Source organism: Sparassis crispa (genome assembly GCF_003851025.1).
Source record: "Sparassis crispa DNA, contig_000003F, whole genome shotgun sequence".
NCBI lineage: Eukaryota > Fungi > Basidiomycota > Agaricomycetes > Polyporales > Sparassidaceae > Sparassis > Sparassis crispa.
In genome coordinates, this window is record NW_020939750.1 from 2,535,546 (window position 1) to 2,558,445 (window position 22,900).

At 49.9% G+C, this 22,900-nt stretch overlaps 8 protein-coding genes across 8 annotated transcripts; 3 read left to right on the top strand and 5 right to left on the bottom strand.

Moving 5' to 3' along the window:
* Nucleotides 1-170: 170 nt before the first annotated feature.
* SCP_0409400 (hypothetical protein) lies at nucleotides 171-9,466 on the top strand (the record flags this gene model as incomplete). The annotated part of the gene is made up of 45 exons (XM_027757668.1): nucleotides 171-252; nucleotides 312-347; nucleotides 415-428; nucleotides 478-618; nucleotides 678-900; nucleotides 962-1,154; nucleotides 1,207-1,401; nucleotides 1,452-1,647; nucleotides 1,696-1,883; nucleotides 1,934-2,188; nucleotides 2,246-2,298; nucleotides 2,353-3,031; nucleotides 3,085-3,134; nucleotides 3,198-3,384; nucleotides 3,438-3,651; nucleotides 3,708-3,901; nucleotides 3,963-4,818; nucleotides 4,875-5,043; nucleotides 5,096-5,169; nucleotides 5,222-5,356; nucleotides 5,406-5,443; nucleotides 5,500-5,592; nucleotides 5,647-5,779; nucleotides 5,840-5,864; nucleotides 5,921-6,021; nucleotides 6,071-6,546; nucleotides 6,607-6,630; nucleotides 6,683-6,761; nucleotides 6,818-6,877; nucleotides 6,930-7,003; nucleotides 7,057-7,185; nucleotides 7,245-7,362; nucleotides 7,415-7,424; nucleotides 7,478-7,586; nucleotides 7,646-7,683; nucleotides 7,744-8,052; nucleotides 8,106-8,114; nucleotides 8,167-8,206; nucleotides 8,263-8,279; nucleotides 8,334-8,493; nucleotides 8,555-8,572; nucleotides 8,628-8,981; nucleotides 9,036-9,125; nucleotides 9,177-9,342; nucleotides 9,395-9,466. The coding sequence occupies 45 exons, from the start codon at nucleotides 171-173 to the stop codon at nucleotides 9,464-9,466; spliced, it is 6,876 nt and encodes a 2,291-aa protein (XP_027613469.1).
* A 281-nt stretch (nucleotides 9,467-9,747) lies between these two features.
* On the top strand, nucleotides 9,748-10,580 carry SCP_0409410 (hypothetical protein; the record flags this gene model as incomplete). The annotated part of the gene is made up of 5 exons (XM_027757669.1): nucleotides 9,748-9,915; nucleotides 9,964-10,048; nucleotides 10,102-10,317; nucleotides 10,374-10,447; nucleotides 10,506-10,580. 5 exons carry the CDS (start codon nucleotides 9,748-9,750, stop codon nucleotides 10,578-10,580), a joined length of 618 nt encoding a protein of 205 aa, XP_027613470.1.
* A 179-nt stretch (nucleotides 10,581-10,759) lies between these two features.
* Nucleotides 10,760-11,607, bottom strand: SCP_0409420 (H/ACA ribonucleoprotein complex subunit 1; the record flags this gene model as incomplete). Its single annotated transcript, XM_027757670.1, has 5 exons — nucleotides 10,760-10,986; nucleotides 11,042-11,050; nucleotides 11,118-11,393; nucleotides 11,443-11,505; nucleotides 11,559-11,607. 5 exons carry the CDS (start codon nucleotides 11,605-11,607, stop codon nucleotides 10,760-10,762), a joined length of 624 nt encoding a protein of 207 aa, XP_027613471.1.
* Nucleotides 11,608-11,766: 159 nt separating this feature from the next.
* SCP_0409430 (Peroxisomal biogenesis factor 6) lies at nucleotides 11,767-15,792 on the top strand (the record flags this gene model as incomplete). Its single annotated transcript, XM_027757671.1, has 13 exons — nucleotides 11,767-11,994; nucleotides 12,048-12,782; nucleotides 12,832-12,908; nucleotides 12,965-13,303; nucleotides 13,355-13,578; nucleotides 13,632-13,858; nucleotides 13,907-14,063; nucleotides 14,116-14,273; nucleotides 14,326-14,504; nucleotides 14,559-14,800; nucleotides 14,848-15,229; nucleotides 15,282-15,505; nucleotides 15,557-15,792. 13 exons carry the CDS (start codon nucleotides 11,767-11,769, stop codon nucleotides 15,790-15,792), a joined length of 3,408 nt encoding a protein of 1,135 aa, XP_027613472.1.
* A 187-nt stretch (nucleotides 15,793-15,979) lies between these two features.
* On the bottom strand, nucleotides 15,980-18,481 carry SCP_0409440 (hypothetical protein; the record flags this gene model as incomplete). Its single annotated transcript, XM_027757672.1, has 9 exons — nucleotides 15,980-16,100; nucleotides 16,152-16,235; nucleotides 16,289-16,704; nucleotides 16,761-17,024; nucleotides 17,077-17,105; nucleotides 17,158-17,685; nucleotides 17,739-18,114; nucleotides 18,168-18,350; nucleotides 18,407-18,481. The coding sequence occupies 9 exons, from the start codon at nucleotides 18,479-18,481 to the stop codon at nucleotides 15,980-15,982; spliced, it is 2,076 nt and encodes a 691-aa protein (XP_027613473.1).
* A 759-nt stretch (nucleotides 18,482-19,240) lies between these two features.
* SCP_0409450 (hypothetical protein) lies at nucleotides 19,241-19,753 on the bottom strand (the record flags this gene model as incomplete). Its single annotated transcript, XM_027757673.1, has 2 exons — nucleotides 19,241-19,424; nucleotides 19,482-19,753. 2 exons carry the CDS (start codon nucleotides 19,751-19,753, stop codon nucleotides 19,241-19,243), a joined length of 456 nt encoding a protein of 151 aa, XP_027613474.1.
* Nucleotides 19,754-19,887: 134 nt separating this feature from the next.
* SCP_0409460 (hypothetical protein) lies at nucleotides 19,888-20,271 on the bottom strand (the record flags this gene model as incomplete). Its single annotated transcript, XM_027757674.1, has 2 exons — nucleotides 19,888-20,133; nucleotides 20,188-20,271. The coding sequence occupies 2 exons, from the start codon at nucleotides 20,269-20,271 to the stop codon at nucleotides 19,888-19,890; spliced, it is 330 nt and encodes a 109-aa protein (XP_027613475.1).
* Nucleotides 20,272-21,697: 1,426 nt separating this feature from the next.
* On the bottom strand, nucleotides 21,698-22,743 carry SCP_0409470 (Pre-mRNA-splicing factor cwf16; the record flags this gene model as incomplete). The annotated part of the gene is made up of 4 exons (XM_027757675.1): nucleotides 21,698-22,343; nucleotides 22,392-22,508; nucleotides 22,564-22,669; nucleotides 22,728-22,743. The coding sequence occupies 4 exons, from the start codon at nucleotides 22,741-22,743 to the stop codon at nucleotides 21,698-21,700; spliced, it is 885 nt and encodes a 294-aa protein (XP_027613476.1).
* Between the last annotated feature and the right edge of the window lie 157 nt (nucleotides 22,744-22,900).

The following is a 22,900-nucleotide window of genomic DNA, read 5'->3' on the forward strand; positions in this document are numbered from 1 at the left end:
AGCAGTGGCTATCTCGGATCTTTTGCACACCTCAGCTTCTGGCCCGAACGAGAAGCTGGGCTGCCATCGATACGACAACGATACTTGGGCGCTAGTACCGGTTGCCCCTTACTTCGAACCACGATAAAGTCCACTACCACCTCCTTTGTCCCTGACTGCAACTCACAGACATGAGAGAGTCGTTCGTGCCACCGAATGTGTTCAGCGATGGGGCATCTGAAGACAAAGGACGCAGAATACAAGCTCCTGAAGGTGTGATGTTTCTCGTTGCACTTTTTTGTGGCATCGTTCGTTGTTGAAATTGCATACAGATAGCAAGAATTCTGATACACCTATGGCTGTTGACGGTAAGCAAGAATTGTGGTTGTTCTGAAGTATCAATTTGGTGACAATGTGAATGTACTTATAACTTAGACGCAGGCCTCAAAGTAAGTTTATCGTGCTATCTTTCACCCCGTGCCTAATGTAAAGTCGCAGTCAACTCCTGATGTCATGGTCGAAATATCCATGGATAGTGACGACGACGATAGGGATTCTTTCGACGATATGTATCTCACCTTACCATCTGACAAGGCGCAGGAAACATCGTCAAGGCTTGGAAGTTCGTCAGACGATCTGGTCCGTGTTTGAAAATCCTCCGCAATACATTCCATTGTAATTTGCGCTGGTTGTCTTAGTTCTTCGACGCACAGATCGACGTTGATATAGATCTTGAAGCGAGGAATGCAGTATCTCAAGGTCCAGCACACACTGTTGTTTTCACCAGAGACATTGGCCGAGACAACCGCAGTACTTCTATATTCAAGACACCTGCGGTTGTAGATCTAGACCTCTCGCACTCCATTGATGGAATGTATCGTATCTTAGATCTGATCAGTGAGCAAGGAAGTGGCGGTTTTGGTGAGTGTAACCTCAAATAGCTTTCGTATCTATGGCGACTGATGATGCTCCTCATGATCAGTCGATAAGGTTATCATTGCTCAAGATTCGCTTCAAGAATTCATCAATACTCTATGTCCGGGGGCATATTCATCTCTGACGAAGGTAGACTACAAAGCTCTCGATGGACTGGATGTAAGGCCGGTTGGCCTCTACGGAAGCAAGGCAGAAATTGTTAGGTTCATGCAGGCTATCAATTTGGTGGATGATCGCATGTAAGGAGATTCATTGGCTTATGACTGTATCCTGTCTGAACAACCTGATTAGTGCATCACTATTACTTGCCGTGAAGGAATCTCCCGATAACTCGAAGCCATTCTTACGTTCAGGGCTGTACATTCTCAGGCCTCTGAGGACAGGTAATATTCATGGGCAATTATTCGTTGTGTATTGGCCTCAAGAAACAACATGGGATGATTCCGCTGTTACCTCAACGAGGCGCAACCGGATCACGTTCATGAGGTGAGCCGCGTCAACATGATTTCGAGTCTGTCCTTAAGTTGCATTTATAGATACTTGACAAAGATATGCGATCAGATATTTGCACTGATTTCGCAACAGCATTCTGAGGCTTTGGTATGGGTTGACGAAGAGGAGGAGAGTATGACAGTAGATGGTGACGATGAGGAGTCAGACAGACTGTTCACCTTCGAGGTTGCAAAGACAAATGAACAAGAAGAAAATGTTTCAATACGACCAGGCTTTCGGGTAAGCCTTCAAGCCTTGTCATATTCTGGCTGCTGATTGTCTTGTCAGATGACTTGTGGCCAAATTTGTGTGGCAGATAAGCATATTGAACATGCGTCCACTGATGTTCAGTATATGCCTAGGTTACTCCTTGGTGAGGTAATGCAGGGCTTTATGACTTGCAATTACATACCACCTTGCAGACGGAGTGACACCATTCACCCAACACTCAGCCGATTAGCGTTGTCTAAGATTCTGTATGGTTACATTCACTGACACTATGGTATCCTTTGACGATGTTCTTCAGTGCATCGGGTACAATTTGTCTCAACCCTCAGCTGGGCGACAGTGCAATAGAAATGTTACAAGATGGCGGTCTCAGAAGGCGTTTCCCGCAGGAGAGTCACAATTGGTCTCAGTGCAGAGAACGTGCTCGTCGGGAGATGGATGCGGAAGTTAAGCAGCAAGCGGCTGCTATAAACGAGAGATTTGAGAGTGATGCGGAACAGCTGAAGTATACGTTGCATTACGTGGTCTCCCACTCCTTGCAAGACATGTATCCGTACGTCTCCCAGGCTACAATGATTCAAGATGTAAGCTGATATCATGCACCTTACAGAACCCTCAATATCGATCAAGATGCTACTCCAGGGACAGAAGAGCATTCGAATGGTACGTTGACAGAGTCACATGTTGTCAGAATCAGTCTCCTTAGCTTGTAAGCAGGACTTGCCCAATATGCAGACCTCGTCGCACTGTATCCTCAGATTGACGATGTTGTGCAGAAGGCCATTCGCGAGGCCGGCACACAGATCAAGTCTCGAGACTTTCGGAGCAAAAAGGAGCATCTCATCATGTTTCTGGTGCTGCAAGAACAGGTTGACATGAGCCGCGCCCAGCGCCAGGAACTCTTCCGTCTTGTCGTGGAAGCAGGCAACATCTCTCCAGGCGCTCGTACTATGCTGGATGAACTGATAAAACAAGACCACGTACCATCCAATGAGTCGACATGGAGATCTCCAGCGAAATGGCTACCTCAAGTTGTCGTGCGCAATTTTTGGACAGACAAAGATTATCGAAAGTCGCTCTCCACGAAATACATCCAACATGCTCGGGAGATTGCGAGCAGTACTAGAGATTCCGATTTCTTGACTGGCCTTGTTATCGACGATGATATGCTACGGCCTGCCTTTCTTGAAGCTAAACAGTTGGCACAGAGCTACTATGAAGCTGCTATACCACAAATAGTTGAGAAGCTCTTTCATGGGGTCCGTCACACCCAGCAGGATTTTTGCATGAAACAAGTCCACCGTGAGGCTTATAGCCGCAGAGAACAGATGTACGACAAGTTACGAAAGGATTTCGTCAGCACCATTGAAGATCAGTCCCGCTCGAGCCCTGATCCGTACGTTGTACTGCTGCAGTACCTCCTTCCTGATCACTTATTGATTATTGAAGGTGCACACACGTCATTGATTCAATTGATGTACAACGACGATATGGAGAAGGTGCAGTCATTCAAAATATGCAGTTTCATCATCTATCTTAACTAGAACATATACACTTTCTAGATTTCTACCGGCTCAGTGGTCGTAGTGAATGGCTGGAGCAGTCCTCTCTGGAATATGTTGTTCATATCCTGCGACTAACTGCGGAGCATCGGCACAACTTGCAGCTTAACCCATCATTCATGCCGCAACCGAGTGTACACGAACGCTTCGCGCATAAGTTCCATCTACCTCTTGATCATGAGATAAAGTGAGGGGATATATGAATCTCGGCTCCTTTGAATATTGATACTATATTTCCAGTCATGCTCAGTTGCTCGAGAACGAGAAGCTTCTACTGGCAATCACAGATGGTCACGGCAAACTGTTCATTTATCTTGAAGCGGTTACGGAACTAGATGGTGCAATCAACCGTGGAAGGTACAAGAAATTGCTTCATCGTGACAAAATAGGGCAGGACTTTATGTTGACCTACGACGAATCAAAGAGGATGCTTGCACTATGCTCATCCATGAAGGTACACATATTCAGGCCAGGAGACAAGTTAATATGTCCTCATTTAAATGTTCACAGCTCCACGTCTTTGTGTTTGATGAAAATTTTGGTGCTTTGCAAGCGTTAGGCAGCGCAATCAACTTATCGACGTGGTATCCTGATCAATCAATAACCCACTGCCACATCTCATTCATATGTGGCGCAGAAGAGGTAGTGTTAGTCGATTCAAGCGCCCAGGCTCGCGTGTTCTCGTTAATTACGCTGCAATTCCGGTATGTGTTGGTTTAACAGGTCCCTGCGTGGCACAGCTTTGTTGACCACCTCCCCATCCAGGCCAGCAGTTTTGCATTTGCAGCAGGTTCCGGACATGATATACTCTTCACCAGATGGCTCTTGCATTCTGATAGCTTATTCAGTCGATTCTAAACCTCTGCTGGTCGCTTACCACTGGAGTACATTTGGCTTCACCGCAGGAATCTCGTTGGGCTCTCTGGACCTTCCAACCGCAGACCATCTTGTATTGACATCCTTCAATCGTAGAAGCACCCATCTCATCACCCTTGACATCAAAACCCACCAGTGTCAATCCGTTGTGCTGGATATCACGCATAAGGTCACAGAATTCATGTTCAAGGAAAAGGGAAGCAAAAGCATTACGCACGAGTCCTCGGATAATACCGTTCACAACTGTCTCATCGACTGCCACGCTGAAGTCTGGACACGATTCCCTGTGCTGCCGGCTGTGAGACGCCATACAATCTCTGGTTCTAGCAGCAGGTGTTCGAAGTCTCTGACCTTTGTCACTAATAGCGGTCAACAGCCGTTTGCATCCCATTTTTCAAGCATGATTCAAGCTTTCGAGAGGTCAACAAGGAAGCCAACGGGCGACGAGCTCAGAAGTATTTGCATTTCTTGCATCTCGTTCACTGCCATGGCGGTTCAATGCGACATTGAATATATGATTGAAAAGATCTCTCGTTTCCGCGTGGGGGAATGGCTCGTAAATCTCCTTTGTATGATTCCGATTCACATCGCGATCACAAAGGAGAACCGTTTCATACCGCTTAAAGATGGCGTATCCTCAGCAGAGTTGGAGAAGTCGCTCCTTGGTGCTCAAGTTGGACGGATTGTGGATAGTTTGTCGTTCGGATGGTATGAATCTATCTTTCAATCATATATGGTTTCAAAAGTAAGTTTGGATTTTCCCTTGCAGACCCTTCGCAACTGATTTGAATGAATATATAGCCTGTGAAGGTTGTGTCGTCCATGGGAGAGCAGTCCGTTGGCAAAAGCTTTGCACTGAACCATCTAGTTGATACCTCCTTTGCTGGTTCAGCAATGCGAACAACAGAGGGTGTCTGGATGTCGGTAACACCGACTGATGATACATTGATCGTCGCTTTGGACTTCGAAGGTTTGCCTTAGCCTGATTCATGTGCGTCTTTTTGACTAATATGGGTCTTCAGGGGTGCATAGCATCGAGCGCTCTGCACAGGAAGATACTCTACTAGTTCTGTTCAACACTGCAATTTCGAATCTGGTATGGTAACTGTGCCACGCTGTATTGTATCATTTCTTAGTGTTCTTCTAAGGTCTTGTTCCGCAACAATTTTGCACTGAGCCGCGACATTACTGGCCTTTTTCAGTCGTTCCAGTCGAGTTCGACCGTACTAGATCCATCAGCCAACCCTATGCTATTCCAATCCACTCTGGTTATCATAATCAAGGTAGGTACTTACTCGGTGTTCAGAAATCGTTGTCAAATCTTGCTATCAGGATGTAGTTGACTCTGACAAGAGAGAGATTACGAAAGAGTACGTTTTTGTCTCAGAATTAGTCGACATGAAGACGTTCATGTTCTCTTCCTCAGATTCTCCCTGAAGTTTCAGCGACTGGTGGAGACAGAACAAGATGCAAATTTCATCTCACGTCTACATAGCGGAAAACTTGACATCATTCCATGGTATGTTATACAGTTCCAATCAGAAACAGTTATTTCTCCTAATATACTCCTCAGGCCAGTCATTGAGTCCAAGGAGTTTTACAAACTGTTTCCTGTGCTGAAGAAGCGTCTGGATCAGCAAGCCATAACCCACCATAGCGCAGGAGAATTTTTGAACATTCTGAAGACACTCATGGCAAAGTTGAAGGTCCGTGACGATCTATTTGCTAACCTTTATCCTTGCTGATGGATGTATGTCCACTCGCAGGCCAATGACTGGGGCGCTCTCTCTCGTGAGTCGAGATTAGTCCTCGTATTCACTTCCCTGCACGCTGACTGTCCAAACAAGACACCATGGCAGCACATCGAGCCCAGCTTATCAAGTCACTCCTCCTGAATGCCCTATTGACTGGATATGCGGAAGTTGATCCAGAATTGGAACCATTGAAGGTAGCGCTATCTCATTGTTAGTCGATGACCAGGCTTACACAGAGTCCAGAATTTCGATACGGACGTGGTACTAGATAAACCAGATACTCCTACGCGGTTCTCCTTAGCTGGATCTCAGGATGCTGATGGTGAACGCGTGCTGAGATCTCTTTGCGATCAGTGGGAACACAAAGGCACTCGCCAACAGACAGAAGATGCACTATGGGTTCCCGAGCTTTCTGAGTATCTCAACAACTTAGTCGAGATGCGCATTGAACATGTTCAAGAGTGGATCGCCGTTAACTTTGCTCGCTTTCAAGAGGGTCACGCTAATCACATGGACGACTTGCGAAGGACGTTCGAGGGCGCCAGCGTGGACTTGAGAGCTAGCGTGCAGCTCTGTCGAGCGCAGTGCACTGAATGTTATCTCCTATGCATTCAAAGCCGTCTTCATGTTGGTGCTCACAGTTGTCAGACATCGCACGAGTGTATCAACTCCTGTGACTATTGTCTCGATGAAGCGGAGCAGAAGGGCTGCACTATGTCGTGAGTCGGGGATTCCTACCTTACTTTTTCTCTCTTATCATTCAATGCTCGTCTCGGCAGTGCCGGCCATCCAGGAAAGCACATGTCAGTGGTGTACTTTTCTATCAGCTTTGCAAAGCCTAACTTATAAGTTAAGCTGTGTGGTTAATGCACATCTATGTGGGGAACCTTGCAAACTGGCCGGTAAGCGAGGCTGCTTGGAAGACTGCACGAAGGTAAAAGTTCGTGTCGGGTGTCGAGTGACTGCTATTCATGTACCACGTTTTCGCAGGTTGTAGGGCACTCCGGGGACGATCATTTTTGTGCAGCTTCAGTTCACATGTGCGGAGAGGTACGTGTGCACATGATTTAATCATTACCAAGCCTAACCATAAGTCAAAAAGCCTTGTGATCTTTCAGGTATCGTTTTGGCGGATGGTGCACAACATACCTGTCCCGGAACCTGTTGCATACCTTGGTAAGGGAAGTGATGATCAGACCCACCAGATTCTTGATGAGGTATATCCACAGTGGCACCGACCACGATCAGCATGTTTGTGACGCCCGAATGTGCCCTGTTGCGTGTCAACTCTGTAAACGTCTCTGCGCGAATACAGATCACCTTCACGGTTTGCAGCATGGAGCGATTCATCTCTGCGGGTAGGCGATGTGAATTTTGGAAGATAGCCTGCCTGTTCTGATAGATATACCACTCTCAGGCAAGAGCATTCATGCACTGCATTATGCAAAGCACCCGGAATCTGTCAAATCGACACAACACCTCAGTCCATTGAGGCCACGTTCACCGGGAGACACGAGACCTTCCAGTATACTAAGGTAATCTCAATTTTGGCTTACCTACATTGGCTAACCAATAGGTCGTGCATAGTACTCGCAAGGTCTCTGCCTGTCCGTATTCGTTATTGTCTGTGACTCACCCTTCAGTCAACAGTCGCAAAGCGGCTGAAATGCGTCAAACCTATTCCACCTGGTAAGATCAGTCATCCAGGGCCTCACAGTCACACTGCCGATGATAACGGATTCCACTATTGTGAAACTCGGTCCGTCACATTGACACATCATGTGACATTATCCATCTGACGCAGTGGTCCCACTTCAGTTGCGAAAATTGTGGTTACTATTGCACGTTACCATTGGGTCCGTGGTTTCAGCAGCGTCGCTGAGTATTGTACATCTCATGCGCAGTCGGGTCTCCAGGTCATCCACAGCAAGAACACGAGACAAGCCATGGATCAATGTCACAAACTCGTTGGGTTGTCGACGGCCCGGACGGTACTGCCGTCGAACTGCGAGGACGCAAGTACTCGTCTAACGATGAGGGCGCCCCGATGATGTGCAATCTCGTTTGCCTTGCTATGGGGCGACATGTTCATGTCGATTACTGTCGCACAGTAGATGGAACGCCCTGCGATGGAGCTGAAGTGCAACATATCCCGACGCGCATGGCTCCAAATCCGAACCGACCTAAGGACTACATAACTCATAACCTGCATTGGAGACGATCCGGTATGTTCAAGCATTTGTTCCTTCGCCGAAACATTTCTCTGAAAATACACCAGGCTTCAAGGGTAATTGCTCCCGTCAGATGGCCAATTCATACTGAACTCGACTCTTCTGCAGATCCTTATCCTCGGGATGACCAGGCGACGTTCGCCAAATGGTAAGTCGTAGTAGTATGTCGTCACTAAAATCCTCTGTCTCACCTTCAACCTACAGCGATGCAATGTGTGGAGGTAGCGTTCAAGTCAACTGACATGCTGCGACGATGTGCCTCATCTTCTTCACAGGACCCGAACATGCCCAAAATCAGCCGTCATTCTGCACGCTGCCGATGTTCCATCCCGCAAGAGATCCAAGGGTGCCTGTTACGGGACTGGGCTATGTGTCGAATGATGGGCACTTCTTCTCCTGCAACAACCCAGTCGTCATGCAGCAAGCCTTCCACGTGTGAGTCCAGCTACACTCTGTGTGTCCGTCTCGCTGATTTCCTACATGCTGGACATTGCAGGATTTTTGTCGTCGACAGGTACGTATCTGATCAACATCCGCAAGTTTCCAATCTGACAAGTCCTGATCTCCAGATCCGGCTCTATGAGTGCCAGTGACCGGCGACCTCTGGATAATACACCCGTGACAGTTACCATTCGACGGCAATCGAACAACAGACTGGGCGCAGTCTATTCGGCCTTGTACGGTTTCTGGTCTGCTCGTCACACAGCCATAACCTCTGGACTACAACCGGCAGCTCGTCAAGATGCTTACAGCATCATCCTTTTTGATCATAGTATCTCGAATGTGCTTACGAATGACTTTGCGCGATCCCCACAAGAATTGCTGGACTCTGTCCTTCCATACGGAAGTGGAGGAGGAACGAACTTCACGGCGGCCCTCCGGTCGGCTCAGACTGTCATGGAGCAGCACTTCAGTACTCAGAGGTATGACCCAACGCAGCAGAAACCGAACGTTCGATTGACTGGTACATGTGCCAGAACCCCTGTGATCATCTTTCTTTCAGATGGTGAATGTCAGGTAGCGGATCAGATCGTGCAAGACCTTTGCCGTTCTGCTGTGAGCCGCGGGTGCGTGCTCAGCGTTTTCTACGATGTCGAGGTGTGCTCATTGCCTCTTAGGAAACCCCTTTCCTTCCATGCAGTGTCGTTCGGCCAAGACTCACAATCGTCTTATCTGCGACGCATGGCACAGATTGCACACGATGCGCAGAACAGCGCCCCGCGAGATCCTCTCGCACCAGCCGGTGCAACTGTGCTGTCTTCATACTCGCAAGCGCTCGATACCGTAAGGCGCTCAGTGATTCTCGTCCGCATACATTTTCAAAGCAAATAAACAGGTCCGACTTGCGGAGACGTTCCTTGGCATAGCAGACTCGCTGAGGAAGACGCGAGGCTCTCTGTTGCGCTAATATAATTTCTCGCACCAGGTATAAGACATCTTGTAGTATTTGCTGAGTTGTTTGACCTTATGCAGAGGTCTCCGTGTATTTGTAGTGTAATTTTGCGTAGCCATTGACCAATACTGTGTAGTAGCAACTGAAATGAGATGATAGTGGTGAATTTACTATCTCAGGGTCCAAGTCTTTCCAGTGCAGATCACATGATCGTGTCTGCGTTCAACTTCAATGTTTCGCGTCTTCCTTCCTCGCTGTCTCTGAAAGCCACATTCATCTTCTGTTGTGGCTCATAAATGGATGCACAACGAGAAGATATAACAAGGATATCGGTTGATACTCTTCAAGACTGGCAGCGAGTCAAAGCCAATTTCACCGATGCTGCCTTAACAGTCTTGGACGAACAGCTCGCCGCGCGCACGTCAAGTCTCGACAGAGATGTGCTTCGTGAGTATGTTCAGCGGGTAAATTTTCCCTTTTTTTCTGCACCTAATTACTCAGGGTCATCCCAGTTCGTGGAGAGGACGTTTGAGATGACCAAACCCAACGTCCGCATCAATGGACGCAACTACGAGGAGCTGGATGAAGACGAGCAGGGTCAGCCATTCAGATGAAATTTGTGTTCAGCAACTCTTATTTTTTGCGCATAGAAGAAGAACCATTCGACGAAGGATTCGACAGGCACATATGGTCTCTCTCCGAGCAGAGTTTGAAATGGGATCGTGAACTCGCAGACAAGCGACGCGAGAAGCCCAGAGAAGTGGAGAGACTTGTGCATGAACTCATCGAGAGTCGGAGAGCAGCTGAAGATGCGAGTTTCCCTGAAGATGTTGATGGACTCGAGGATGAAGGTCCGAAGGAGGATGGTGTGTAACAATTCCTGCTGTTGGCAGTTCATACCGTCTCATTATCTGATTTACAGTACCAGATACTACGTACGAGAATTCGGAGCAGGTCTCGCGAGAAGTATACGCTATTTCTGAAGAGCTCAAACAGGTCTTGCTTCTACCTTCCCTACCTTTTTCATGCCGTGACTTATTTTCTGTACTGCCAGTCTGTCCCCGTCCAATTGGAACGATCTGAACGAGTTAGAAATGTTGCCACGGAGATCAAATCGTTGAAGTTGTGAAGTGAGTAGCTGAACGCAAATGATGATTGACCAACCTGTCTGTATCTTTGTAGTTCTTCATGTCCACATGGATTATAACTCAGACACTGTGGGACGAAAACCCTCCGGACTCGTATCGTTCACACCGTGAAACGAGCGCAATAAGATAGGAGGAATAGTACGGCCTCATGCCGCACCAGCTATGAACCTCGAAAACCACCACGGCCACCTCTTCCACCCCCAAAGCTCCCGCCCCGACCGCGGCCACCTCCGCCTCTTCCACCACCTCGTCCTCCTCTGTCAAATCCAAAGCCGCCCCTGCCACTCCCACGACCCCCTCGCCCGCCTCCACGTTGGAATCCTCCTCGTCCACCTGGCGCTCCCCGACCTCTTCCGCCTGCACCACCACGTCCTCCGCGGCCCCTCTCTACGTAAGGAGTGTCAGTTATGAAATTTAAACGGAGAAATGGAATACCACGTACTTGTGACGCCTGTACGGTCGCAGTCATTCCGTAATTAGTATGACTCCTTGCGGCAAAGTCAACCGAAAAGACATACCAGGTAGTTTGGGTTTTGGGAGAAACCGCTCCACGGGAAGAAGCTTGTCGCCTGCGATGTATACTTTGTCTCCCTTCTTGAAGCTGTTGGCGACCATTCCCGCATCCATTTTGACAGAAAAGTAGACTTCGTTGATCGGCCCTAGGATTTCGTCTACCCGCCCTATGACGGATTTGTTTTGCAGATATATTGGAGCATTAAAGTATGGGACTTTGTCGGGCATCATTGAAGCGCATAGCATCTCGTCTTCGACTGCGTGCATGAAGGAGCCCATCTCTGAAATTGATTTTAAGAGGTGCGATCCAGATAGCCGTTGGTCACCCACCGAGAACTGCATCTGGAGGACCTGCATCTCGTTGTGCGAAACCTCCGCGTCCACCACCACGACCTGAAAATGAATTGAGACCGTGAACGGTGGTACTCAAGTTGTCGCCAATTTACCTCCACCGAATCCTCCCCTACCCCCAAAACCTCTACCGCCGCGGCTCATAATAGTTGCAATGTGTGCTGGGTGCCTTGAAGCACTCTCTCCGTGTGGGAAGCAATGTATACTGCGAGGTGTAAGCGTTGGGTAGCCGGTCGGAGAATAGACTCAGGTGTAGAGAGCAAATTTGCCGACCGAGTCTGGTGGGCGTCTCTCAAGTTGTCTATGGACTTTCTCTTCGATTGTCCAGCGCCGGTACCCTGCGCGCCTTCTCTCCACTCACACTCTGACACGGACACTGTATATCTCTCAGAATATCTCTGGAATGCGTTGAATCTCCCTCAACCTGCGGATCACAGGCCGGCAATTTCTGTGTCCAGGATTTTGCCATGCCGAACGAACTTCTCAACGTCACTGAGTTCATTGGTCTGCTGGGCTAGTCTAGACAACAATGTATGCTCCCCTTCAACCTACCTCCGATATGAGTCTCACAACTGACGAGATAGGTCACCGAGCTGGCTGTCCCACTGCGATTGTTGGAGCAGTATGGACGCGTTTTCTGGCAAAGCGACTTCCGTCCATCAGCCACTGACCGTACGCATTCTGTCACCGTTGTGCGTCCCGTTCCTCTATCGGAAGTCATTCTATCTGCACTCTCCAGCGAGGCCTACGCCGTTGCTATATCCAACAAGTCTGCAGTTGAGAGCTGGTTCTTCGGCAAGGGCATGATATTGCGCCGGGGAGCAATTTGCGAATTGGTCACAGAGGAGCTGGGCTTGTCAGGGCGGTCAGCCTGTGCGTATCAGTTGGCCATGACTGCTCCTGTTCTGCAAGGATATGCCAAGAAGGGCGTCACTCGCTTTTACATCTCTGCCCATCAACTGGGCGGTTCTATGTCTAATGGACAGTTCTCTGAGTCTCCCGAGGTTCGCTCGGAGTCCGACTGGAACGACTTGCAAAAGGATGGTGTGGAGATTGACGAAGACTTCCTTGCCGGTTCGGTGCTTCATTCCATGCCTGGTTTGTCTCCTCGCAGCAACGAAGGCAGTCCGCAGCCCAGCAGTTCTCGGAGCTCTGTTGAGCATGATCACCCGTACGGCGAGAAGCTCCATATCACGATGCCGGAATGGACATGTACAGTTGAACCGTTAGTGCAGCCTGTTTCACCCCAGTGGGACGATTGCACAGTCTATGTCCGTACTTCTGACCTCAGCAAGATTGCGGTGCTGAATGGAGACTGGGTAAGGAGCACGTTTCGTGGCCTTCTGCATCGTGTTGATCAGTGTCCAGGCTGTCGTCCGACCTCGACATGGATCGTCCCATCGTCTTGTCCGTGTGCAAGTAAATGAAGAACAGGAGGAGACTTCGTAAGCATTCTTCTGGACTGTTGAGTCTAGGGTTAAGATCTTACGAATTTGGGTAGAACTTATGTTACCGCTGCTCCTCAACTTCTGTACAACATCCTTTCTAAGACAGCCTCGATCAATGACTCGGAAATCTGCTTGATGTCAAGCCCATTCGGTTGTCGCCAGCCTGCCATCCCTATGGCACGAGCTGTCACTATTGCTCGCGTAGCGTCTCCGTTCTCGACGGATCGCACATACCAATATTCGTTCCTACGCGCCTTACAAGGATATTTCAAAGGCACAACGCGTCTGGTTAAGCAGGGCGATGTGATCACAGTGAAAATAAATACGGATGACATTCAACACCAAGGAGAAGAAGACACAAGTGGAGAGGATGGGTCGGACGTTGGACTCGAGTTAGTTTCTGTCAGGAGTACGTCTAGCTACCTGCTGACCACTTGTACAAGGTCTCCGTGTTCGTCTGACAACGCGAATGAATTTATATTCTTCATTGTGACGAATATTGAGCACAACGTCATGTCGAACCGCGGCGGTGCTACATCTCCCGATCTCTACGTAGGGTCGACTGTTGGCGAGCTTGGATGCTGGGTGGACCCTTCGGTTACGCGTGTCATACAGACGGGCGTGGAGCATGCAAGAGTACCCGACGCCGCCCTATACCTAGGAATCAGTGCGTATTCGCAGTATTCACCCCAGACAAAGACCAACACCATCACGATGCAGGTGCGGAGAACAGCCCGATCCTTATGGGTTCAGAATCGTTATCTTCTTCTCTTATCTCGCCTGATGGTGCCTTTGGAAAATTGCTTGCGTTGACCTCGGCTGCACTGAACCGCAATGCTGTTGACTACCAGCTGCAACTGTCTATTCTTTTGCAAGGCCCTAGCGGGGTCGGGAAATATACTGTAGCCACCTGGGTGACGCAGCGCCTAGGTATTCATTTGTATGAAGTAGGTCACTGCTGTTACTGTTGTCTAGCTGAACTCATAGAGTTGCAGGTCAGCTGTTACGATATTCTGGGTGAAACTCCTGTGAAGACGGAAGGCACGCTCCGAGCACGGTTTGAGAAAGCTGCCTCATGTTCACCATGTATCTTCCTATTGCGACACCTTGACGCCTTTTCGCAGACAACGCAAAGCCTTGAACCAGGAAAGGGTGGGTCTGAATCAGCGGTATCTTCTATTTCTCTCAAACACCGTGCGTCTAGAACCAACCATTGTCGACGCACTCCATGAGTGCATCGCCGAACTGCAGCAATCATGGAACCTCACCGGTTTCCCGGTCATCGTGTGCGCGACAACAAGTAATCCTGATCGAGTCTCTCCACGTATACTGTCTTGTTTCAAACACGAAGTCATCTTCGAGGTATTGGCTGCCTTCATTATCTTAGGTTGTCTGCTTATTGCGTGGCTCTCAGGCACCTGGAGAAGCTGAGAGATACGATATCCTGGTGTCTCTTCTCCGTACTCGCACTCTTGCTCCAGATGTCGCGTTGAAGGATTTGGCTGTACAAACTGCCGCTCTGGTGGCTGCCGACCTTGTCAGTTTCGTCTCTCGTGCAGAGAGTGCCTCCATGAAGCGAGCTATCCAAGAATCGTACGCCTCATATACTATGACACCCTAGGCTTTCACTCATATACTACGTGCCAGGAATGGCTGCGCAGAGTTTGACTTGGTCACAGCCGGCATACCTCTGATAGCTGAAGATTTTGATATCGCATTGGCTGAATCTAGGGCGTCATACTCTGAGAACATCGGAGCACCAAAGATTCCCTCGGTAACTTGGGACGACGTTGGAGGACTCGCCCATGTCAAACAGGACATTTTGGATACCATTCAGCTCCCGCTGGACCATCCGGAACTTTTCGCTGATGGCTTGAAGAAGCGGTCTGGTGAGCTCAGCGTACTCAGACGAGTTGTGCGTGCTCACATCGTGCAGGTATTCTGCTGTATGGCCCTCCGGGAACAGGAAAAACATTACTCGCAAAGGCCGTGGCAACATCCTGTACATTGAACTTTTTCTCCGTCAAGGGGCCCGAACTGCTCAACATGTACATCGGAGAGTCTGAAGCCAACGTCCGGCGAGTCTTCCAGCGTGCCAGGGATGCACGACCTTGCGTCATATTCTTCGACGAGCTGGACTCGGTGGCGCCGAAACGCGGGAGCCACGGCGATTCTGGAGGTGTTATGGATCGCATTGTGAGCCAGATTCTCGCAGAGCTGGACGGTTTGTCTACCGGCAAATCAGGAGCAGATGTCTTCGTCATTGGTGCGACCAATCGCCCTGACCTCCTGGACCCCGCGTTACTCCGACCGGGAAGGTTGGACTCTCTTCTTCCTCTGTTCAGTCTTTGTTCATCATCTCTGCCGTAGGTTCGATCGAATGCTCTATCTGGGCGTCAGCACGACACATGCTGCCCAAGTCAACATCCTTCAGGCGCTGACAAGGAAGTTCCGCCTTCATCCTGATCTGAGATTGGAAGGCATTGCAGAACAGTCCCCATTTCATTACACCGGTGCCGACTTCTATGCGCTCTGTGCCGATGCCCTGCTCAAGGCGATGTCAAGAAAGGCCGAAGAGCTTGAAAACACAATTGGTATGCTCTTTGCCATTGCCGTGCTCATTTTCGTCTGACAATCTGCTGCAGCCAAGCTCAATGCATCTCCTCCGGATACGCACCATCCGTACCCTCTCACGCCTCAGTATTACCTGGCCGAGTTGGCGACCCCTGCTGAGACAGAAGTGCTGGTTTCGGAGGAAGATTTCACTGGTGCACTCCGCGAACTGGTCCCTAGCGTCACCCAGGCGGAGATGGAGCACTACGCACGAATCCAACAGCGATTCTCGAAAGAGACAATCAACGGCGCCGGTGGATCTGCCTGAGTGAAAGATCACGAATAAATGCCTTTTTAGGAAGGAAGACTGCCCTCTCGATCGCTTCGTCGGCGCGCTCTTGGAGGCAAGATGTGTATCCCAACAGCCACTAGTCCGCACAGCTAAAAATATTCGACTTATAAATCCTACACTAGATATATACTACAGATACGATACCATTGTACTCGGAAACATCTCAGAACCAGCGGCTCGGCGATAGTCCGATCTTATCCAGCACACCTTTGAACGTCCGCGGCATGAGTGCGCCTAGCGCGGTGGAAGGGTGCAGGTTCACCGGGTTTCCCACTACTTTTAAACTGCAACAGTATCGTCAGTTGCATAGAGAGCCAGATATATTTTGCACTTGCCTGTATGCTTCCTGACCGTCGATTATGATATCTACTTTTGCAACGGGGTGGTCGAGGTCCCGCGTGTCGACCTCAATCGAAGACCTAGTTTCATAGCATAAAAGCTACAGTCAAAACCTCTCTGTCATGGAACTCACCACTTGTGGTTACCGGGGGCAATATAGCGCAACACCAGCTCCTGAGGCACTTCCTCGGTCTCTGTCGCGTTCACAACCGTGCCGTTCTCGAGGGTGCGCACGACATCCCGTGTCTGCCTCACAACGCCCTCACTCCGCGGCCGGAGCGTGCGGACGAACGGGACATAGAACATGCTCAGCGGGCTCGTCGACACCTCAAGCACGTTGTGTCCGGTTTCACTCGCGTACTGGATCGCCGCGAACTCGTGACGGTCACCGGAGAGGAGAATAACATTCCGCACGGAGTGCAGCGCGCTGAGCAGCGCAGTCTTCTCGTACGCGAACCCTGCCCAGGAGTCGGTCGCCGCATCGTGGCCCCAGAGAGACGTGAATGGCACGGAGGTGACGATGAATTTGAACGTCGCAGTGTTGTTGACCTGCGCGTTGACGAGAGTTAGTAAATGTTGGTCGATAGAAGTGCAGGAGTGGTCACCTTGCCTAGCCAGTCGTACAACGCGGCCAATTGCCGGTCACCAAGCATAGTGCGACTCGCAGGGTCCTCGATGTCGAGGCCTGAGCGATAACGCCGAGTATCCATGACGAAGAAAGCGACGTCGCCATAACGGAAGTCGTAATAATGTTGGCCCTCCACGGGAGAGTCGAAGTTTGCATCGGCGTTATAGAGGCGGAAAGCATCGGAAGCGTTGGGGTATGGCGCAAGCGAATCATTGGCTTGGCCAGCGAAGTTATTGATTATCTGCGCGATGTGATCAGGCGGATTGTAGAGATCATCTTCGGTGGAGACTTACTTCGTGGTCGTCGTACGTATGGAATATTGCTGAAGGTGATATCAGTAATGGCCCGGATCGGATGGGATTGAAGTGACGCACGCAGCCGTTCATAAACTTTTCTGAAGCTGTTGCTCTGGTAATTTCTTCTGTACAACCTCCTATATGCCTCCTTGTCGTCTCCGAAGTAGACCGGCACGTCAGCATATATGAAGTCGCCCATGAAAATCATGAACTCAGTGGGAGGCTTCGCAGCAGCCGGCAGCGGCTCGGCGGTAGCAGCTGGGGATGCAGGAACATCTTTTGAGGTAGATGACAGGCCCTCGAATGACGAGGCCGTCTGTAGAGTGGCGCTGGCATGAGTGATCACGTCTTCTGTCTCGTTCACTGACGCGGACACGACTGTAGGCACGACAGGTTGCTCGGTCGGCCAAATATGTTCCGCGAGAAGATCGAAGCCCTTTATCCTGCGCCCCTGGAGGGGCACGTATGGGAAGTTTGGTGTTATGCAAGATGACGCAACGAAACGGAAGTGCGAGCCGCTGTGTAGGAGCGGGTCGGGGAACGTGTGGAAACGGATTGGCGTTGCTGGGTACGGCAGGACGGTGTTGTTCTCGTCTTCTAGTCTGTCTGTTAGACATGGAAACGTGAGAAGATGCAAAGGGATAAGCGTGCTGCCTTACATTCGTAGTTAGTGCTGGGATAAAGCCCGTCGAGCTTGATGGTGTCTATCCAATCGAAGTCAGATGTCAAATTCACAAGCGGTCCGTCTCTCCATAAATCGGGATCTGAATGGTTTGCGTTGGACACCTGGCGCCATGTGATGCGTATGCTGTCGGTACGAGGATAACGGACCACAATCTTGGCTGCGTCGGGGTAGACGGCGCCGACGCGCGTGTAGACAACGCCGGAGGCATCGTCAAAGTAGGGATGGAGCACGAGGTCGATAGATGCAAGGAAGAGGAGCAGGTTGATGATGAAATTAAGGATGCGCAGATCCCGGAGAGGGGTCGGCAGGGAGAATAGGATCGTCGGAATGCTTAAGTATGGGCCAGGTGGCTAATCGGAAGTTAGTCTGCGGACAGACGAGTGTAAGGGCATATTGGGCGCACTGGTGATGGAGGCTCAATCGTTGGTTCGGGAATGTCTGCTTTTTCGACCAGTTTCGGTTCCGCCTCTGGTTCATCGTGCTCGGCTACAGCTGCTGATATGGTGGGAGGAGGTACGAGGAAATAGGTAGCAAGATACAAGGCATAGAGGACAGGTAATGCAATTTTTCCGGGGCGTGCGGGAATCTACACAGAGCGTAAGAACGAGGGATGCTGAGTTGAATTCAGACCCTGGAACGAACCACTTCAAGGAAAACATATGCGGCCAAACGGAAAAGGGTGGAGAAAATGGAGTTAGCGTAGGCCAAGTTGGCCATTGTAAGATGTTGTGTGTCTATCGAGAGGGGTCGTCGACGTCGGGTCGGAAGCGTTGTGGAGGTCGTCGTCGCTAGACGCCGGCTCGTGCCTTTCATCACGCAGTCCCAGCTACCCCGCGCTCCACGCCGTTCCTCGATGAGTTCACGGCGACGAGTCACTTCGAGGGTGTCCCTCAATCCGGAGAAACAACTCGCGGAAGACGGTGCTAGTCCGACGTCGAATGCAGACTTCGACGAACGCGGCGGTTCGCCCGTGAATTCAAGTTCTGGTCACATCCAGCGCAGAAAATACTAATGTCATCACAGTCAATCATGTCTACGGCCATTGACGGTCCCAGGGGCATGCTGGGTGACATTTAGTGCATCATGGCAGCGACGTATTCACACCTCCCAGACTGCAGCGAACGCCGGAGATGACACGATGTGGCCGTCAGACGGTAAGATCCTCGAGCTCGTTCTACTTGAACGATATCCCGCAACTGTCAAGAAGTGTAGGATAAGAAACGCCGCGTGAGTGTAACCTGTATCTGTTCGTATTGAATATGTATTTTATGCCGAGCGTCGACAACTACTCAATGGGTAGGCGCTCGTTCCACCGCAGGCTATTTCGCCAATAATCAGTTCGCTTTCGAAGACTGACAACGTTACATAAATAGGTCTCGAATGGAATACTGAGTCCCAAATGACTTATCATGACAACTTGCTACCTGCTCGCTCCGTACGACAGTGTAAAGACGCACGGTTTCGACGTTTCCTCATTCAAACGCGAGTCATGATGATGTCGGCAGCAGGAACATGTAAGGTGCGATTAGCACTAGGACCTCTGAAATAAATCACGTTTATGGGTGCATTGTTGCGAACGCCCCACAGATCCTGGCCATTCCAGTATGGATAACATCCCATATGCTTCAGGCCGTTGTATCCGGGGATGCCTGTGTCGAGCCTATCCATGATATCGTCAACACTTCGCGAGAGAACGCTCCAGAGTCTTTTCGCTTACCGGAGCTCATCTCTCCTTCCTGACGACCGAAGAGCGAGTCTCTCCGAGGCATGGAACATAAGCAGGATATCTGTATCGTCCAGCAGGAGATTCTCAATGTATAACGTGCCCTTGTCCACCACGATTGACGCCTTGCTCTTCCCATCCTGACTTGTCCATGTTCCTGCGTACAGCGCACGCGCCTGTTCGGCGAGTACGTTGTCCATTGCAGGCTGGAAGATTTCAAACGCAGTGTACGCAAGCTTAGATGCGTCTTGGTATTGCCCGGCCATGAGCACTGCAACTCCATAAGACGCGCCTGGATGGATCGCAACCACTGAATTGTATCCTGCTAGGGCACCAACTGGAGCGACGAACAATTTCAATTATTACTATCGCGGCTATAATTGTCATATGACGCACGTTTTCAATATATTCTGCGCAGGCGACTATTGGAGTCTTGTGCTTTGAGGATTTCCCACATGACGCCAATCTGCGTCCAGTCATCTTCCTCAAAGACGTGAACAGGCTGCATCCATTTGTCCACGGAGTATCGTGTGAGCAGACTTTTGGAATGCAACGGGTTTAATAACGTCTGGATAACCGTGATGAGGTCGGTGAGCGAAGCGAATTGGCCACCGGCAGGGTTCATGGCATCAAGGAAATCGTAGTCCTGAAATATTTGGTCAGTTTTCTTCTCTCCGATGAAGTGCAGCGATGCGCATACAGCGAGTTCTGGAGCCAGGGACGGTACGACAGCTTGGTGCTTGTTGGCGGCGGTGGTCAGAAAATGACTGCCATTGAGGCCCATATGATCGAAGATATCTCGCTGTACGAGCTCGGCGTATGTTTCCGGCTCTTTCGACGGATCCTCACTGCCGAGACGATTGGCAGCGAGAAGGGCAAGGCCGAGAAGACCAGTCCCTGTATTAGAGTACGAAGGATACACTCATGGCTGCGAGACGAGATGATGCTCTGCCATCGCCTTGAAGAACGACTTATGGTCAGGGAAGGGCAAACCATTGGCGAGTGAGGGTCCACCACCGTAAACTTCGTGCGGCCAGTTCCTCGCAATTCCCGAAGGCCAATCTCTGCCCAGGCCAGACATATGACTAGCAAGCTGGAAAAGAGTAATAGGAGTGTCCCTGCGAGACTCTGGAGGAACGCTAGGATCAAATCCATCGAGGCGGTATTTAAAGTCAGGGAAGAATTTTTCAATAGGATCATCCCTGAAAAGTCATACCAGTCAGCGAGCCGGATATTAGCACAGCACAATGTATGCGTGTATCAGAAAGATTGGCTCGATACAGTGTGGCGGTTAAGCGGAATATGCCAGCGAATTCGAGACGAGCGTACTTGCCAGTCCGCACCATGAACAGAGAACGGAGCATAATGTTGCAGAGCCAGGACATACCAAGATAGCAACCCCCTTTGCGCAAGAATATGTCCCTCGAGAACAGCGAACAGCTTGGAGATCGAAGCTATTCTGTACGATGCTTCGCTCGTAGTATGGAGCGAAGTAGTTGACTCGTTGCCTCTGATGACACCATAGTTATGCTCGAAGACGGAACCTTGCGATGTCACAACGGCCACCGACGGGCTGTCAATATCGCCCTCGGAAAAGCGGCTGGAAAGAAACTTGTTCAAATTGTTGGAGGCACCTTGGATTGCGGAATGGTCGGCCGCAGGTGGAGTCTCCACAAATAGCTTCGGTAGGAAAGGATGGCAGCTAAACCTTTCTATGTCCTTACGAGCGCTATTCAGGAAGAAATTGGAATACCACGGCGGGGAATAGTAAAAAGCTGCAGCTACTGCGGCAAGAGAGATTCCGGTTTGCAATCCGACCATCGCTAGGTAGTCAATTTCAAGGTGGTGATTATGGGCGTGGTAATAGTATTGCATCTGGCATGCTCAATTTTATAGCCTTCCGTCTCCGCGCAAATATCAGCATCGAGACAAAATGGGGATAAATGTACAGACTGGATACGGACTTCGTAATTGAACGTACACATGACAGCAATCAGTTTCGAAAAGCTTTGTTTTCTCCATCCACATCAAATTCAATATGACTTTGGCGTCTAAGATGAAGGGTTTCAACACAGGGCAGTCCCAGTGAGAGCAATTTGGACACGAGACGAAATCAGGAAGGTCCATCAGTCAGCCCGCTAGAACCAGAGGTATGATGAGCGTAGAAATAAATACATGTTACAAGATATATATAGCGTACAAAAGTCATGTTACACCGCTGTCTTGGTCACCGCTCTTCCTTTGATTTTGATGCCCAAGGAACCTTTCAAGTCAAGCTTCTTCCGCTTCACTGGAGGTTGCCCAAGGGACTTCTGAGCAATGAGCGCCCTTGTCGACTCTGGTAGCAAACTCTTCAAATCTGGCTCCGCTCCATCTGCCTTGCGCTTCAACGTTACCACCGTCGGGGCCGCTTCTTCTGAACCACTGGAGCTCTCGGACGGCTGCGAGCCCGATACACCTGCTGGGACTGTGATCTTTGAGAAAACTTCTCTCACCAGCTTCTCATCCTCCTCATCCTGCCTCTTCCGCTCCCTGTCTTCCTCCGTCTCGATTTCCTCCACGTCGAGCTTTTCTGACAAATCAACTGACTGGCCGACACGTTCATTACGTGCATTGCGAGCACGAATATCTTGAAGGGCATCCAAGATATCCATCTCTCGCTTTGAGTCCACCGTTCTGTTCTCCAGGACCTTCATGGGGTTGTTTTCCTCCTCCTCCAGTTTCGCCAAACGGTCCTCTTCCTCCACAGCCTGTTCCTCCCTCCATGGCTCGAAATTCCGCGACGCCCCGTGTTCAGCGGAGTAGTCCGTGTTCTTAGGGTCTGTTTTGAAAGTAATCTCCGCGGAACATAGAGTGCTGCGACACACATGAGAGTGTGGGACAAGAGCATAGAAACAGACTCACCACTTGATATAGAAACGGAAGATTTTGATACCATAGTAGTCTTCCCCATCGACTGTTTCCTTTCTGGCGTTAAACTTCTTTCCCTTGTAAATGTATTCACCGCATGTGTTACATCGCCTGTGAAACGCGTGATTAGACAAAGACAAGGTGGATCAGACAAACTTGTGCGCACATAGAGAAAGGAGCCATGAGACGAACCACCTGTTGTGAGTTCTTGGGCTGCTTCCGGCGAGGAATGAGAGCCGGATCGAAATCCGGAGGGAAGTACTTGTTTAGAACTGGAGATATATATGCGTCAGTATATTTCTGCAAACGAAAGCATTATTAACAAGTAACCTTTGCGTTCAGACATGATGGACGAGTGCGAGGTAGAGAATCAGGCCGCGAGGACGATGGAAGGACGAGGTAAGTAGATGTCCGATGAGCACAGGCTCTCGCTAAGCCACCCATTTATTTGTCTGTGCTTGGTTTAGCATGCAAAAGCTTTTGATCCAAACAACCGTCCCAGC